At 40.9% G+C, this 15,366-nt stretch overlaps 1 protein-coding gene across 3 annotated transcripts in view; it reads right to left on the minus strand.

Annotated features, from left to right (window-relative positions):
- Positions 1-15,366, minus strand: part of SYT1 (synaptotagmin 1) — a 1,132,258-nt gene that overhangs the window by 38,215 nt on the left and 1,078,677 nt on the right. For all 3 annotated transcript variants that reach the window (XM_078674249.1, XM_078674248.1, XM_078674247.1), the window contains exon 8: positions 10,051-10,184. In XM_078674249.1, coding sequence (XP_078530375.1) covers positions 10,051-10,184 — 134 coding nt within the window. The remainder of the gene's footprint in view (positions 1-10,050; positions 10,185-15,366) is intronic.

The raw sequence follows: 15,366 nt of genomic DNA on the forward strand, positions 1-15,366 counted from the left end.
GATATTGAAATTAGCCAGCAGGTATGGGATAAGATAAATACATTTAATAAAACCATTTTCCGCGGCGCTAATTTTAAACGTATGCAATTTTATAATAAATGGTTAATTTACAGAAACTTTTTTAGACTTGTATGGGGGCGCACAGAAAAAGAAGTCCAAAAGAACTGTCAATTTTAAATATATGAAAAAGTTCCTTTATTCTGTATTGTTCATTTAAAAAAACACAGTCACAGTTCAATTTGCAACAAAAAATCAGCCAACGCGTTTCACTCCATACCACGGAGTTTTTCAGGGCGAATAAATTTAAACCGGTAGCGCGTGCCCAGATCCTTAAAGGTCATAAAAAGATTTTGTCTCAACAATATGGATTTCCAGTTGTCCTGTCGGTTCGGTGGTACTATGTGCGAGCGCCTCGATTCCACCTTAAATTAATCGTGAACCTCAGTAGAACAGTAAAATTGTATTATATTTTCTAGTAGTGACGTGTCACGCTCCGGTACTTGGAGTCATGGTGAGGGAAGCTGTATCAGTTCCTACTCACACGGACGAGTGTTGGTTCAAAAAGTGATGAACCTAGCAAAATGTTCTCTTCCGCATCAGAGTCACGGCGTGGATGGTTCCAAAGCCATGACTCTGATGCGGAAGAGAAAATTCTGGGGCCTATTAGGATTGCGGTGAATCCGCATCCTCCAGGCCGGCGGAAGCCACCGCCGGGCCAGCGGATGCGGATTCACCGCTGCGGACCTCCAAAACACCACCAGCCACATTAGGATGGCGGTGTTATCAGAGGCGGACGGCAAGTCCGTCTGCCGCTGATCCGCGGGATGTTGTCTGCAATTTGGTGGCGGTGTCTGCAAGACACCGCCAGCCAAATTACGATGGGTGAGGAAACATGCTTTTCTGCGGCGGATTCTCCGCGGTGGAAAAGCATGTGTAGCTTTGCTTCTGGGGGCCCGTTGCGGGCCCCCAGGGTGTTGGGGGGTGCACATGGGGGGTACCTATGGCACCCCCCTGCATATGCATGCACAAAGCGGCAGGCACCCCGCGGTGCCTGCCGCTTTGTGCATGCAAATGCACTGCGTGCATTTTTAACTTTGCGGCGGGTGCCGCTTTAAGCAGCACCGCCGCAATGTTAAACATACAGGATCCTAATTTGCACGGAGGGACCGCCGCTGCCCCTGCGGACGGTCCCTCCACCTCTGGAGTGGCGGACGGACGCAAGTCCATCCGCCATCCTAATAGGGCCCTATATTGTTGCGAAACACATGTTGGCAGAGAAGGCAGCACAGATTAAAGACGATCTTATGTAATTAAATTACATTGGTAACAGAATTAAAAATAAATGAGTTCAAGAGGAACTAAAAGTTATTAATCTTGAGCCACATTTTTCTGTAACTATTTTTTGCTGCAATAAAATGGCAATATTGAAGACTTCATATTCTGACACACCAAAACGCGCAAACACACATTTCTCTCTTTCAGCAAACAAACATTTTCACTGATTTCAAAAGCCTGGCATATTGGCTTTGCTCTTGCTTGTTTTACGCAGACAACATCAAAGATAAGGCATTGTAGGTCAGAATCTACCTCACACCCGGCATTCTGTTGTAATATAACTTCACTCTCCATGGTGCATATATTACTCCCTTCATACAAACTTGATACTTTCCAGCGTTTTCTTTCATCCCCTGATTGGTCTCAGTTTTAGATTTGTTTAGACTGGATGGAAAATGACAGCGTCGCAGAGAGGTTTCAAGAATGGTGAAAAGGGATAATTTACCTTTCACAAATTTCTAGCTCTAAATGTCTTTGAAAATGCTGTTTCTCAAAGCAAAAGATTGCTTTTGTTACTATGTAATCAAGGTACAGCGCACTTGCTTCTAATGTTGAAAAAAGCTATGAAAAGAGGCTCTATCTAGTTTGATGTAACGTCAGACCAGGATGGCGCTTCAAATCAAAGGGGATTGTTTGATGTTTTTTCTTTCCTGTACACACTTTGTTAACTTTAAAAGTAGCATACCCAGTGTTCGAAACCACTTTGTTCATTGATGTCTCAGAAAATATATTATGATCACCATATACATATGTAGCAGTATCAAACAATCGAAAAAATAAAATGCAATCGGTAAAGAACGAATTTAGGGTTTGAGTCTTCGCTGTAAAGAAAAGCCCATTGATTAAATTATCTATGCGACTTTTGAGTTCAATTAACACACACACCCGTTTTTAGATACCTCCAAACAACTTTAGTGTTACAGAAGGTGCAATAAACCTTTTTGACGCTCCTTCTTTAGCACCCACTACTCAGAATACATAGATACAGAGTAAGCAACTGCACAATGACAAATGGACATCCACCCTATTCGTGGGGTTGTGCTGACAAGAAATGAGGAAGTGTTTTTGCCATTGTACCTGCTTGATATTACAGATGTATAAGAATGGACAAAAAGTTACTCAAGGAAAACATTGATGTGCACCATAAGTGGTATCACACAAAGTACACCTCCTTGGTGACCTCTGCGTCAATTTTGCCCCTCTTCAGGATCTTAAGGCATACATGTTCATCATATACTATTGATGGAAATGCTACTCATATTTCATTCCAGAAATGTGTCATCTTCTATCGTAGACTAGATGTAGACCCTCATTTTCCAATGGGCAAATACATTTAGGAGGTGTGCAGTTGCCAATTTGTGTTACCTATACCAAAATCAGCTTTATATGAGAGGTAAATTAACACTTTGAAGCAAAATCTTTAGAATGCATTTTGATTAGATAGTGCTTGATAGGTTTACTTGTCATTGTTCAGCTGGAAAAGAAGGAATAAAAGAGGTGCGACTCAACCCAGAGTCATTGTGAGGTTTTTTATCATCTGCATCTAACATAACATATAAAATATACTCATATATTCCTCACATCATCCTTTATGATCCACTATTAGATTTAGAAGGAAGCTTCTTAAGCAGCATAACTCTAAACAAACTTAGTTTCCTATGAATCCAGGATTAAAAAATATTTAGACAGTCAAAGTGAACACATTTGCTATGTTCTGATGGAGAGCAACTTAAATTACAGTAAGATAAGTAGTGAGAGCCAGACCATGTTTGAAGGGCTCTGAATCAGACTCTTTTTGTGCTAGGAGGAACCCTTTACCCTATTTCACCTATTAACGAGTTTGCCTACCACGGTTATCCCCACATGGAATAAATCAGTCAATCGCCTAGCTGGATCAAATCAGCAGTGTTTTCTCTGCCATACATCAGTTCTTGATTCATCGGTCTATCTAGAACCAAGAATCAGATGCAGTCGGCTACAGGGGCTGACCCTAGTGTAAGACATTCAGATGATGTATTGTCTCCACTGCTAATCAAACACTGGATACCATTGTGGTTAAGCTGTGGCCTTTTCCTGACAAAGGCACTCCCCAGTGCCGAAACGCACGTAGAATACAACGACTGTCAATTGAATTTGTGCCACAATGTTTTGCCCTAACTCCTTGCGAAATCACATACATTTGAGAAAAAATAATTAACAATTGTATGTATCAAGAAGCACTGTATCAATCTATTACTGTTGTTACTAATGTGACAATGTTTTTAATTGAGTCATTTTGTAGTATGGTGTGTGTGATGATACAATTGAGATAGTACGAATGGGCTAGGTTATTGTAATAAATATTATTAATAAAAGCACGTTTTGTACTTTTGGATAAAAACAATATCTGAATTGGTTATTTCCTTTTCTAATTACTATTTGTGCATGATAGTTCTATTCTTTTATTGCCTTAAGTCTTTACATTGACCTATGTGAAGGGCCACGAGGCCGATAGCGGATATTGGGTTCCAACCATGGTGGTTGAGGTTGTTTGTGAGAGGTGGCCTTGGCCATGCAAACTGGGCCAAGTACTGCCATTTCTGCACTTGACTATCAGAGTAGTGAAGACAAGCAGTCACAGGCTTCTCAGGGGAATGTGTGGGGACAAGAACAAAGAAGTCAACAATAAAAAAACAGACTCAATAATAAATTCACTGCCCGGTACAGTGCTTATCTTTTTAAAGAAGGAAGAACTTTTAATCTCACAACAAAACTAAATACGACACAATTCAGTCAATCCACAGCACAGGAATGCCGTAACCTTTTCTAATCAAGAGGTACAACACCCCCCTCCATTCCCCACTAACCGTTTTCCCTCTTCTAAGCTAAGGGATCCTGCTGTTACTGTCCCGTTCAGGTGCAGCTTGCTCAAAGTTCTCTTGAATCTGTTATAGAACTCAGTTCAAAGACTACAAGATGCCTTTTAAGATTGCACAGTGTCAGTGATTGTGTCTTTTTTCACCAAACGCGTAGCAGTCTCTGTAATCCCCAGATTCAGCAAAGACCCATGTTTACTTCTATTCTCAGTGAGCATACTTTGCTATGCGGAGGGACGTTGGAGCATTCCCACCAGTATGGAGCAAACTCCTCTAGAGCTTGTTTACTGCAGTGGGGGCTGCATACAGGATGATATTCATGAACTTAGGTCAAGCATGCTTCCACCATAGCACCAGTTCTCAGCAGCTGCAATGTATGGGGTTCCTGTGAACAGACACTTCAGCTGGAAGAAGCTGAATCCAGCCTCCAGGAATGGCAAACATTAAGCCCATTTTGTTTAGAGTTTGCACTCTACAGGAATATACTATAAACTGTGTTAATAATCAACTATTATACAGTAGCTTAGATTTCACATACAGTAAGTACTTTGCTTCCAGAATTCCCTCCGTTCATGTGGCACTACCTGGCATCAGAGGAAGCACCAGGTTCTGTCCTCAATGCGTAGGGATGCACTTGAGCCATTTGGTATCTTTGTAGATTGTGCTCCTATAGTGCCGGTTGAAAAATCAGGTCTACATAACTTGGATTGAAAAGGCCACACGTTTTAAAATGCCTCCAACTTTCCTGTAACAATTATGGTGGGCTAGTATGGGAACCGACAAAATTAAAAGAATGCACAGAAGGCAGGATCCTGAAAAACAAACTCCTTAATATACCACAACACACACTGAACATAGGGCACCAACAAATGTCAAAGACCTAACCACCGTGAATGCCATTAGTCTTTACACACGAAGAACCTCAAAAATGAAACCCTAACCTAGGCAAATCACAAAACTAGGCCTGCCAGTACTGGGGTAAAGAAGTACACCATACCCGCCAAGATTGGTGAAGAAATATCAAAATCTTCTCGCTCAATGAGGTGAATTACTGAAGAAGCCTGACACTGATGGGCAATGCAATGGCCTCAGTTTTCTAAAGCTTCTGAGTGGTAGGGTCCAGCCTTCCCTGTAACCAACTGTTGGAAATGGCCCTTTTTGCAGGGTTACCCCAAACAGTTTGCCTAACTCCTCATCTTTTTTCTGACCTAGTTTTTGTTGGCTATAGGACTCTGAGCACTTTATCACTGCTGACCAGTGCTAAAGTGCATGTTCATCTTCCCTAAACAAGTATATAATTGGGGTTTACCTATTTGGCATATTTGATTTACTGGTGCATCCCTTGTAATGTGGTGTACCATATACCCAGGGCCTTTAACTTAAATGCCACTAGAGGGCCTGCGCCATTGATTGTGCCACCCACACAAGTAGCCTTTAATACCCATCTAAGCCCTACGATTGCAGGGCCTGTGTGTGCAGTTTACTGCCACTTTTACTTGATATTTAAAACCACTTGCAAAGCCTTAAACACCCCTATTATCACACATAAGTAATCCCCAAGCTAGGCCCTAGGTATCCCTACGGGCAGTGTCCTGTGTAAGTGAAAGGTAGGACATGTACTTTTAAGTTTTACATGTCCCTGTAGTGACAAGCAGCTCAATTCGTTTTAACTACTGTGGACTGCTTATCTCATAGAGTAAAATTGGGAATTCCTTAATACATATAGGGGCAGATGTATCATCCGTTTTTTTGTCGCAAACGCTGCGATTCGCAAAATAGCAGCGTTTGCGACAAAAAAACGGGATTTGGAATGTATCATGCAAAAAGCCTCGCAATATTAAGGAATCGCAAATTTAGCGATTCCTTAATATTGCGAGGCTTTTAAGAAATGGCAAATTGCGATTTCTTATTTGAAATGTAATAAGCATTTCAGTGTTGCGATTTTTGACTAAGAATTTGCAAATTACCACCAACTTGTAGTTGGTGGTAATTGGCGAATTCTTTTCAAAATGCACTTTTTTTAAATTCTAAAGGTGCCATATGACGCTCATACATGCCCTTAGGGCATGTATGTGCGCCATATGCGCACACATGTCAAATTCAGGGGTGCAGCCGGGTGTCCTTAAGACAACCTTGCACCCTTGAAATTATTCTCAATTTGCGATTAGCAAATTGCTAATCGCAAATTGAGAATAATTTCACATTCATTCCTATGGGCCTCCTGGCCCATAGAAATGAATGGGAAATTATTCCTTAATTGCGATTAGCAATTTGCTAATCGCAATTAAGGGATTTTAAGAAATCGCTAAAAAATAGTGAATTTCTACCTACATACCATTTTGCACTTCTCAAATAGCGATTCCTTAAAAATCGCTATTTGAGAATCGCAAAATGGTATCTTGATACATCTGCCCCATAAACTCTAATTCCTGATCAGAAAGGAGTAGCTGCACTATGTTTTAAATCTTGGAATGGTGATGATAAATCCTCTTTAATGGTAAACCTGAATTTAACATTATGATTTTAGAAATTACACTTTTAGAAAGTGGGCATTTCTCTGCTTTTAACGTTGCTCTGTGTGCCTGCAGCCTGTCTCCAATACACATCTGGGCTGGGTGACAGCTACACTTTGTACATTCCCTCTAGACAGCTACAACACAGGAAGGGCTGGGTATGACAGCGGATTCACCAGCATTCATCTGCATACTGATAGCCTTCCTGGGCAGGACAGGGGTGAGGTGGCTCACACTTACATCTGAATAGGTGGTGTCCTGCCCTTACACAAAGGGCTGGTTTACCCTCCACTGGTAGTCCAGAGCCAGGGATGGGTCAAAAGGGATCCTTGTGCACTTCATAAAACTCATTTGAAGTCACCCCCTACACCAAAGGCACTTTTGGGTATAAGTACCAGTGTTCTGGCCCTTTCAAATCAGAACCTATCGGACCTGGGAAGAACTCTGCTGGAGTAAAGACTGTTGTGCTGTTAGGATTACCACTTTGCTGTGACTGACTGTTCTGATGAACTGCTTCTCTGCTTTGCTGAGCTGCCCTGCTGCCTGCTGATCTCTGTCCTGCTGAGGACCCTCTCACTTGAACCCAGAGTGACTCTAAGGGCTTGCTGGCTTGCCTCCTGTTTTCTGAAGTCTCAGGAGTACAAAAGACTTAATACAGTCAGTCAGTCAGTCAAGAATCTTTATTCGATTTAGTTAAAAATCATACAAAGAGATAAAAACATTAGTATACAAATAAAAACTATTTACAATATCATACAAATCAGTGCGTACAATGGGGTTCTTTTCCGGGCTATATATAAAAAGAGCGAATTAATTCATTTTATACAAAGTTTAAAAATAATAAAACTCATTTAGGGGGGCCCATTACTATGTTGCATTTTTTGACTTAATACAATCCTGCTGATGCTGCTGAACTCTGCCATCTGCGAGTCCTACCCTTGCCTGAGGTACCCCCTCTAGTCCTAGGCCTCAGAAGTCAGTTTCTGCAGCTGATTTCTGCAAAAACGACACATTGCCACAACTGAGTTAGAATTTCCACCACAGTGCCACTTCAACGTTGAAAAGTACACAGCCTGCATATATCAGTGATGAAGCAGAAGCAGCTCGATTAGAAAGCTTGGAATGCACTTCCACAGAGCTCAATGATGAGGCTGGACCAACTCTGCGTGGCTCGATGGCAAGGCAGTAGACTCTCAACATCGACATAAGCTCCATCAAAGGTATTTCTTCAGCTGGACCAGTCTGGGTCATACAGCCGGCTTACCCTCCATGGAGGTCGGCCCAAACATTTACGTTGCATAGGTCCATCATGACCTAAAGTAACCTTTTGACAGCTTATGACTTCTAAGCATTATTTTTGGTTTATTCTTTAGAAATTCACATCTCAACTACTACTTATGGGTTTTTTGTTGTTTTGGACTTTATTTTTCAAAACCTGTGTGGAGTATTTTGTCTTGTTTTGATTGAGTAACTGTAATTTAAGTGTTACACAAATACTTCGCTCATTTTCTCTTACGTTAAACCTGACTGCTCTATCCCAAGCTACCACAGGGTGAGCCCAGGTTAATTATGGGTGTGTATCTGACTTACACTGACTAATGTGGTGGCCTCTAATTTGACAGTGTGCAAACCTGTGCCAACCGAGACCCCATTTCTAACACCAACTCGTTTGTCACAGTTCAGAAGGACATAAGGAAACAAAGAATACATCAAATCTTTCCTTACTTACAGAAACAGGATGAAACATTTGGAAAAGGCTGCACCTGAGCACTCCTTTGGATTATAGTCTTTTCTAAACACAGACATCCTCTTTAGTTCAAATCCAGATCTCATCTACTCTCAACTTCTCTTCAGTTGATCCATCAACCAAGGGGCTCTGAATTCTCACTCACTCACTCACTCACTTATGCAGCAACACAAAAACTATGCATCAACATACATTCTATACAATCACGTCAAATCATCTCAGACATGTTCAGAAAGACAATCCTTCCAGACAGTAGGGGTACCATGCACAGTTGCTACTAATTCACATGCTCTCACCCAGACATGCCACAAGATCGCACTCTGGGATATATTTAATAAAGGCTGTGTGAGTACTGTTGGGCTCAGAACTATTTGGCACTGTGCTCACATGTTGTTATGATGTTTGTTTTAAATTGTGTTTTGCCACACTAGCACACACACAAAACTTTAGAAAGCATCATCCCACCGTGTTCTCCATTCTTACATCCTCCTGGCAGACTGTGTGCATAGGATAGCTGCAGACAAGTGGTGCCCAGTGTCTATGCTGAAGATTCAAGTTTTAATGGTCTATGCCCTATGACAATCTGACCAAAGTCTTGCGTACAGGGAGAATGCAAATATCCTCCTTAATGGATCAATACGCTGCACACTTTCACCAAAATGACCACAAATAATTACCCATTCATAGTCGAGTCACTCACTCTCAGCTCAGCCACCAGAAGGGCAAAGCTACATCATTTCTCCTATATGGTTTCCTAAATATAGTTTATGGATTAACAATATCTAGAGAAGACAATACAGTTTCTATAGACCTTGCAATACAGTTTATGGTGAGTGATTACTTTATTGACTTTGCTCAAGCTGTGTATATTGTTGATAAGAACAAAAAGAAACTGTATCCATTTCAGTTTGCATACCTTGGACCAGAATGGAAAATATAACTTATTTTTTTAATCTTTAACACTCCTGCGGCCCTCTGTTTGTGAAAGTCGTGCTCTTGTTAGCAGTGTGGGAAAGACTCAATCTGGAATCATGTTATTCTAACTAGGGTTTGTTCTCTCCCTATTGTAAAGCAGTGCACTTCCTGTGTCAATAGACACTCTTATCAAATGTGCAGCCTGCGAGTCATTTTGGTATTGGACTTTGAAAATAGATGCATCAAAATGTTAGACGTTCCAGTGAAGGTATGTTATGTGCAATATGAAACCGAATTGAAAAGAGCAAGAAAGTAATGAACTGTGGTCACACTCTGAAGCATTTAAGAACAGGCCAATTAGATACCTAATTTGAAGTACAAAGAAGTAATAAAAATCTAATTTTGAGTACATGTCTTCTGTTGGAGATCGTCACCTATCGTTTGATCCTGCATTTTTCAGAACCCATTAGAACTCAGCTAAGATGGCAGGTAAGTAGTTTGCTTCGCTCATATGAATTAACACTCCATACTGATGTTTTCTCATTTTTTTCCCCAAAGGGCATCTCTGTCACAGCTACTTAATTGCGTGTTTTAACAGCACATATCAGCAAGTGGTAATTAGTACCTTTTAAGGTGGTCTGGGTTATTTTGAGACAAGATGGTAATTTATTTGAGGTTTTCGTACCTGGATTTGCTCGAACGGCACTTCAAAACTAAAAGACTCGTTGTAGTAGGGATTGAGCGTGTTCTTCTTAATTGTGGTCTTTTTCTTCTTCAGGCGCTTGCCGTTCTGCATCAGATGGATTTTCACGTAGGGATCTGAAATCGGACGAAAACAAGCATCAGAAACTATTTCATCTGTCAACTAAACACATGAGCAGAGAGGACACAAAATAGCACAGCACGGCACAGGAGTAATCTGACATGTTTGCGATTCCTCCAGAAACAATCGTTGTTGAGAAATCAATATGCTTATTTATGATTTTGGCCAGTACTAGATGTGATGCAGCAACGTCGGAGTACTTTAATGAGATACAGCACCAGGTACAATATCGAGCAAAGTGCCTTTGATGCACATTTTATCACAAACATGTGATAGGACCGAGTGGTGGCTTAAGTGTAGGTAGGGCTTTTTCCCTAGTCATAGAAACAGAAAAAAGCATTAATAAGTCAAATACGCCTGGAATTCCCAAGCTGGTCCAATGTTTTCTTTATTTTTATTGTAATGATATACCACAAAAAGAAAAAAAGAAACAAACCTGACATATTTAACTTGCATAAGTCTAACTTGCACCACCATAGATTCCAGATGCCATCAATGATGTAATATGTGGGGTCATAAGCAGTTCATCGCAGCAGTGCAAGTTATAGTAATGTCAGCTATGTACAATTTCCCTGGTTTTATGTTTTTAAATATATAGGGCTTTTTCACTGAATTTCTAAGCTTTTTTCAATGTAAGTTAAAATCTTACCATCTTCCTCATGTAGATCTTCACATTAAGCTTTGTTTTTTGCAGTAAATGTTTCTTTTTTTAGTGTAACTTAATATCCTATTACAATATGTCTGTGGCCAATCCCTTGAGGACAAGCGCGCTGAAGGGGGTTTGACCGCAGGTGCCCAAACCATTATGGGTGGGGGGGATGGCTTTAGAGCCTGGCCTGTGGCCAGGCCCTGCACCCAATCCTTCTCCGCACCCAACCTTCACTCATGTGGGGTGCACATGGATTTTGTCGGTTGCGCACATTTTTTTTTTATATAGTTTTCTTTTAGTAGGAGGTCATTCGGTGCAAAGTGTGCAAAATTAGAATGGGACTATAGTGAGTGAGTGTCCTTTCACCTGTGTTAAGTGATAAAATGGTAAAAGCGGGCGGGACGGGGTATCTGCAATGACAATGCTAACTCTTTATTCCTAAATAGGAATCCTACTTGGTGGTACTACTCCCTGCCCTCCTATTCCCTTTAAAACTGTGTTTTCCCTTGTTCACGGACATCCAAATATTAAACTATGTTAAAATCTAAATAAGTCCTTGTCCATAGACACTATTGACCTATATGTGTAGCCAGCTCCTCCCCACCATTGAGCCCTTTCGGAACCTTGCAGTCCAAGTCAATAATGTATTTGGACTCTAGGATCCTGAGGCGTCTTTCACAATCACCCCCTCGTATATGTTAGGGGATTCTGTTGATCCCAAAGAATTGCAGACTGCTATTATTTCCTCTGTGACATTCTGCGTATTGTCGTGCCATAGGATAGTTGTGATTGTGATTCCTGATAGCGCGTAGATGCTGCAATATTCCTAATTTGAGGGAAAGCTTAGTGCTGCCACGTCTGATGAAGCAGGCTCCCAATGGCTCAGAGCTCCCAATGGTTTCACTACATGTGGAACATGCAAGGCCTGCCGCAATGGAAAGAACTGCAGAGACTACCTTCAAGGCACCAATGATGTTAGGGTAATTAAACAGACCATCAATTGCAACAGTAAATTTGCTATCTACGTACTGGAGTTTCCATGAGGCCTACGCTACGTGGGCAGCACTAAGCTCGTCCTCAAATTAAGAATATTGCAGCATCTACGCGCTATCACAAATCACAATCACAACTGTCCTATCAAGCTCCGAGTCCCCCCTTCCTTCCCTGAGGGAACCTTTTGATACATGTGGAGGACTAGGACACAGGTATTAGTGTGGATAACGTTACAGAAGAGATTAGGAAGTTTAACACAGCTTCTTCTGAGAAACCAAACTGTGTTTCTATTTGTTGTCGATGCACTCACTACAAAAGCCAAACTTGTAATGTTGTTCTGTACTCAAAAACCGAACGGAGAACAGAGATAAGTGGCATGAATTTACTGTTTATTTATTTGTGAAGGAAGGTTTTTTTTGTCCACACATAAAATTATATGTAAGTACTTCTATAATAAGTTAGAAGATAACAAAATGTCACCGAGCAGTAAATAACATGTTAGAATCAGAAACAATTCCAGAAGATTTAAATGTTTATTAATCAATCCTCTTACAAAATATACACCCATTTCAGGCTAATATTTGTATGGAGTAAAGGAAAGGAAAGTTGCCACCAACTGAACTTCAGGAAGGTCTTGAGGAAGAGCTGTCTACTTACCTTTAGATTTTAAACACAATATTAAACCAGTTGGTGTACACATGTGTAAATAAACAACTTGCTATACTTGTAAATGGTGTCCCTACCAAAAGCAAAAATATCTAGCAAGAGTTAATAGATGTTAACAAAGTTAAAAAAGCAACATTATACCGGGTAGAAAATAATATTTATTATACAAATGTTGATGTTATACCCAGCTCCTCTTTACGTGTGGGAAGGGAGCAGATTTTGACGGAGAGAGTATCCGTGGGTGCCTTGGGGCTGTTTTTAATTGGTTCCAGCTAAACAGCCTCAAGTGCAACTCAGATAAATCTGAGGTACTCTTCTTCAGTTGTCGGTCTGATCCAGATTGTCAGGAAAGCTGGCCTGTTAACATGTTCCCTCCAGCAGGTTCTTCCCAGCTAGCCAAGAATCTGGGGGTGAAGATCGATAACGGCTTGACGTTAAGATCCCAGGTTCTGGGCCTAACGGGAACATGCTTTGGCCTCCTCAGAATGCTCCGCAAGTTTCTTCCTTTGCTCCCGGCAGAGCATAGGAAGATCACGGTTCAGGCCTTAATTGGCTCGAGATTGGACTATTCCAACGTCCTTTATCTTGGCCTGCCGGAGTATCTTTTGCAACGGCTGCAGGTGGTCCAGAACTCGGCGGCGCGGGCCATCTTTGGCCTACGCGGGCGAGCCAGAACATCTGACCTCCTGCAGTCACTACACTGGCTACCTATCCGGAAGCGGATAGTGTTTAAGGCCTTGACGTTGGCTCATAAGGCTCTCTATGCCTCTGGAGCGAAATATCTTCAAAAGAAGCTAGCTTTCTACCATCCTGCCTGATCCCTGAGATCCGAATCTTTGTTCCTGGCCGTGATTCCTCGGGTAAAAAAGGCACGCATTGGAGGCCGGTCTTTTAGGCTGTTGGCTCCACAGTTGTGGAACACTCTGCCCGTGTCACTGCGCACATTTAGGAAGGGCCTTAAAACTTGGCTTTTTGTTCTCTAGATTTGCTCTTTCTTTTGATTTCTGGTCTCTTTTTCATTTGCCCCGTTGTGTTTTCTGTTACAGGTTATAAATAAAAGCGCCGGGACACTCCTCAGAGTAGCCGAGCGCTATAAAAGACACAGTTAACATAACATAACATAACATAACATTTGGAGGATGAAACCTTACCATCAAGTGGACTGAATGAAAAAGTGGATCGATCCATATCATTAGAAATTTAGGAATACTATAGCATCCATCCCCTGCATTCTAAGGTAGTAATCGGTGATGCTATTGATCTCTTTTAAATGAAACAAATAACAGGAGCTCCCATGAGTGTGTGCGAGAAAAGCTTAGAGGTTTGCTGTTTTCCACAACGGTTTCCCACTTGAGCAGGTGGCCGCTATGATTTACAGATACCAGAAGCTAAATATCGTTAACCAGATTATTATCAGACAATCTAACATTTTTCCAGTGCATTCCATACATTCTCTTTCTTCTGTTTAAGAGTGATGGTCTGGACTTTAATATGCTGTAAGCCACATACTAAAGACATGAGTTACTCTTCACAATCTCTCTGTAAGGGAATTTGTTGACATAGTTCATGTAAAGGATGAATAGTTAGAAAACAACTTGATTAATTTAATGGCATGTCAACATGGCACCAATGATATTGGTATCGTCATGGAGAACTCAAATGCATGTTAAGAAACTTAAGTGCACCTACTTTCTGATACTCAGTTGTGCTGAGTACGCATGGGATGACCTGTTTGAATTTTAACTCAAACATTAAGGATCTCAAGTTCAAGACAGCAGCGGAACGTTGCTCATTGGATACAGCTAATGTTTGTAGATATTTTAACCACAGGTTCCAAGCCATGCTGTCTTCATCTGTATTAAAACAAATCCTCCTCTTGGTGAAATAACTGATTTCTTATGGCATAAAGAGTACCAAGCAAGAAGTGCTCCAAACATTTACCTGCTGTTATGGATAAAAGATGCATCAAAATTTGGAACAGACAGTGATGAGTCTGTTCTCTCTTTCATAGAACAGTATGTGACATGTGCCAACCAGCAAGATAGTAATGAAAAAGGCCTGAGACAGTAAAAGTCTGTGCTTTCAAACATATATATATGTGGGAAGTACTGCCGTCATAAATTTAGATGTAATGGCAAATTTTAGACTAGATGTTGATTTGGATTCCAATTTCCCGGGAAGAGTGAACAGGTTTTGTCTGCAGTGATACATACTCTGACACAGAAAACACTGAAATACACATACAACGTGAGAAGAACAGAAGCTTCCAAGTATAATAATGACTATAACCCTGTGATTCTCAAAATGTGGTATGCAAATATGGATATATCATTGGTTGCAGACAATTCCATCCCTGTTGCTCGGTACATCATTTCATATATTACAAATTCGGAGAAGGCAGAGACGAAGGAGATGTGGGAGAATATTTCTTCAGAAAAAAAACGAACAAAAAAATGTACAGCTTCAGCTTGAAAATGCTTTCTCATAGAAAGATGAGCTCCTAAGAGTGCTGTGACTGATTGAGCTCAGCTAGTTTGTTCTTAAAGTCTAGGGGAATTGTTTGGGTAAGTATAACCCTAGAAGGTACACGAAACAGAGTGTTAAAGTTTTTCCAAGAGATTCAGTACCTAGCAGAGTTCAACCTGGAAAGTATAAATATTGTGAGATCAAATATGTTGGAAACCTACAATCCAAGGAGTTTACCAGTAGAAAACATGTGCCTTATTGAAGTACTTCAACACTACAGATACAAAACCAATATAAAGAAAACATAGAAGAAGAGATATATGCTGTAGTTGGATGTGACGGTTGCCAGGTGAGACATGCAAAAGGAAATTATTTGATTAACCCCAGAAAACTTAGGAGCCCAT

Source organism: Lissotriton helveticus, chromosome 1_1 (genome assembly GCF_964261635.1).
Source record: "Lissotriton helveticus chromosome 1_1, aLisHel1.1, whole genome shotgun sequence".
Lineage (NCBI taxonomy): Eukaryota > Metazoa > Chordata > Amphibia > Caudata > Salamandridae > Lissotriton > Lissotriton helveticus.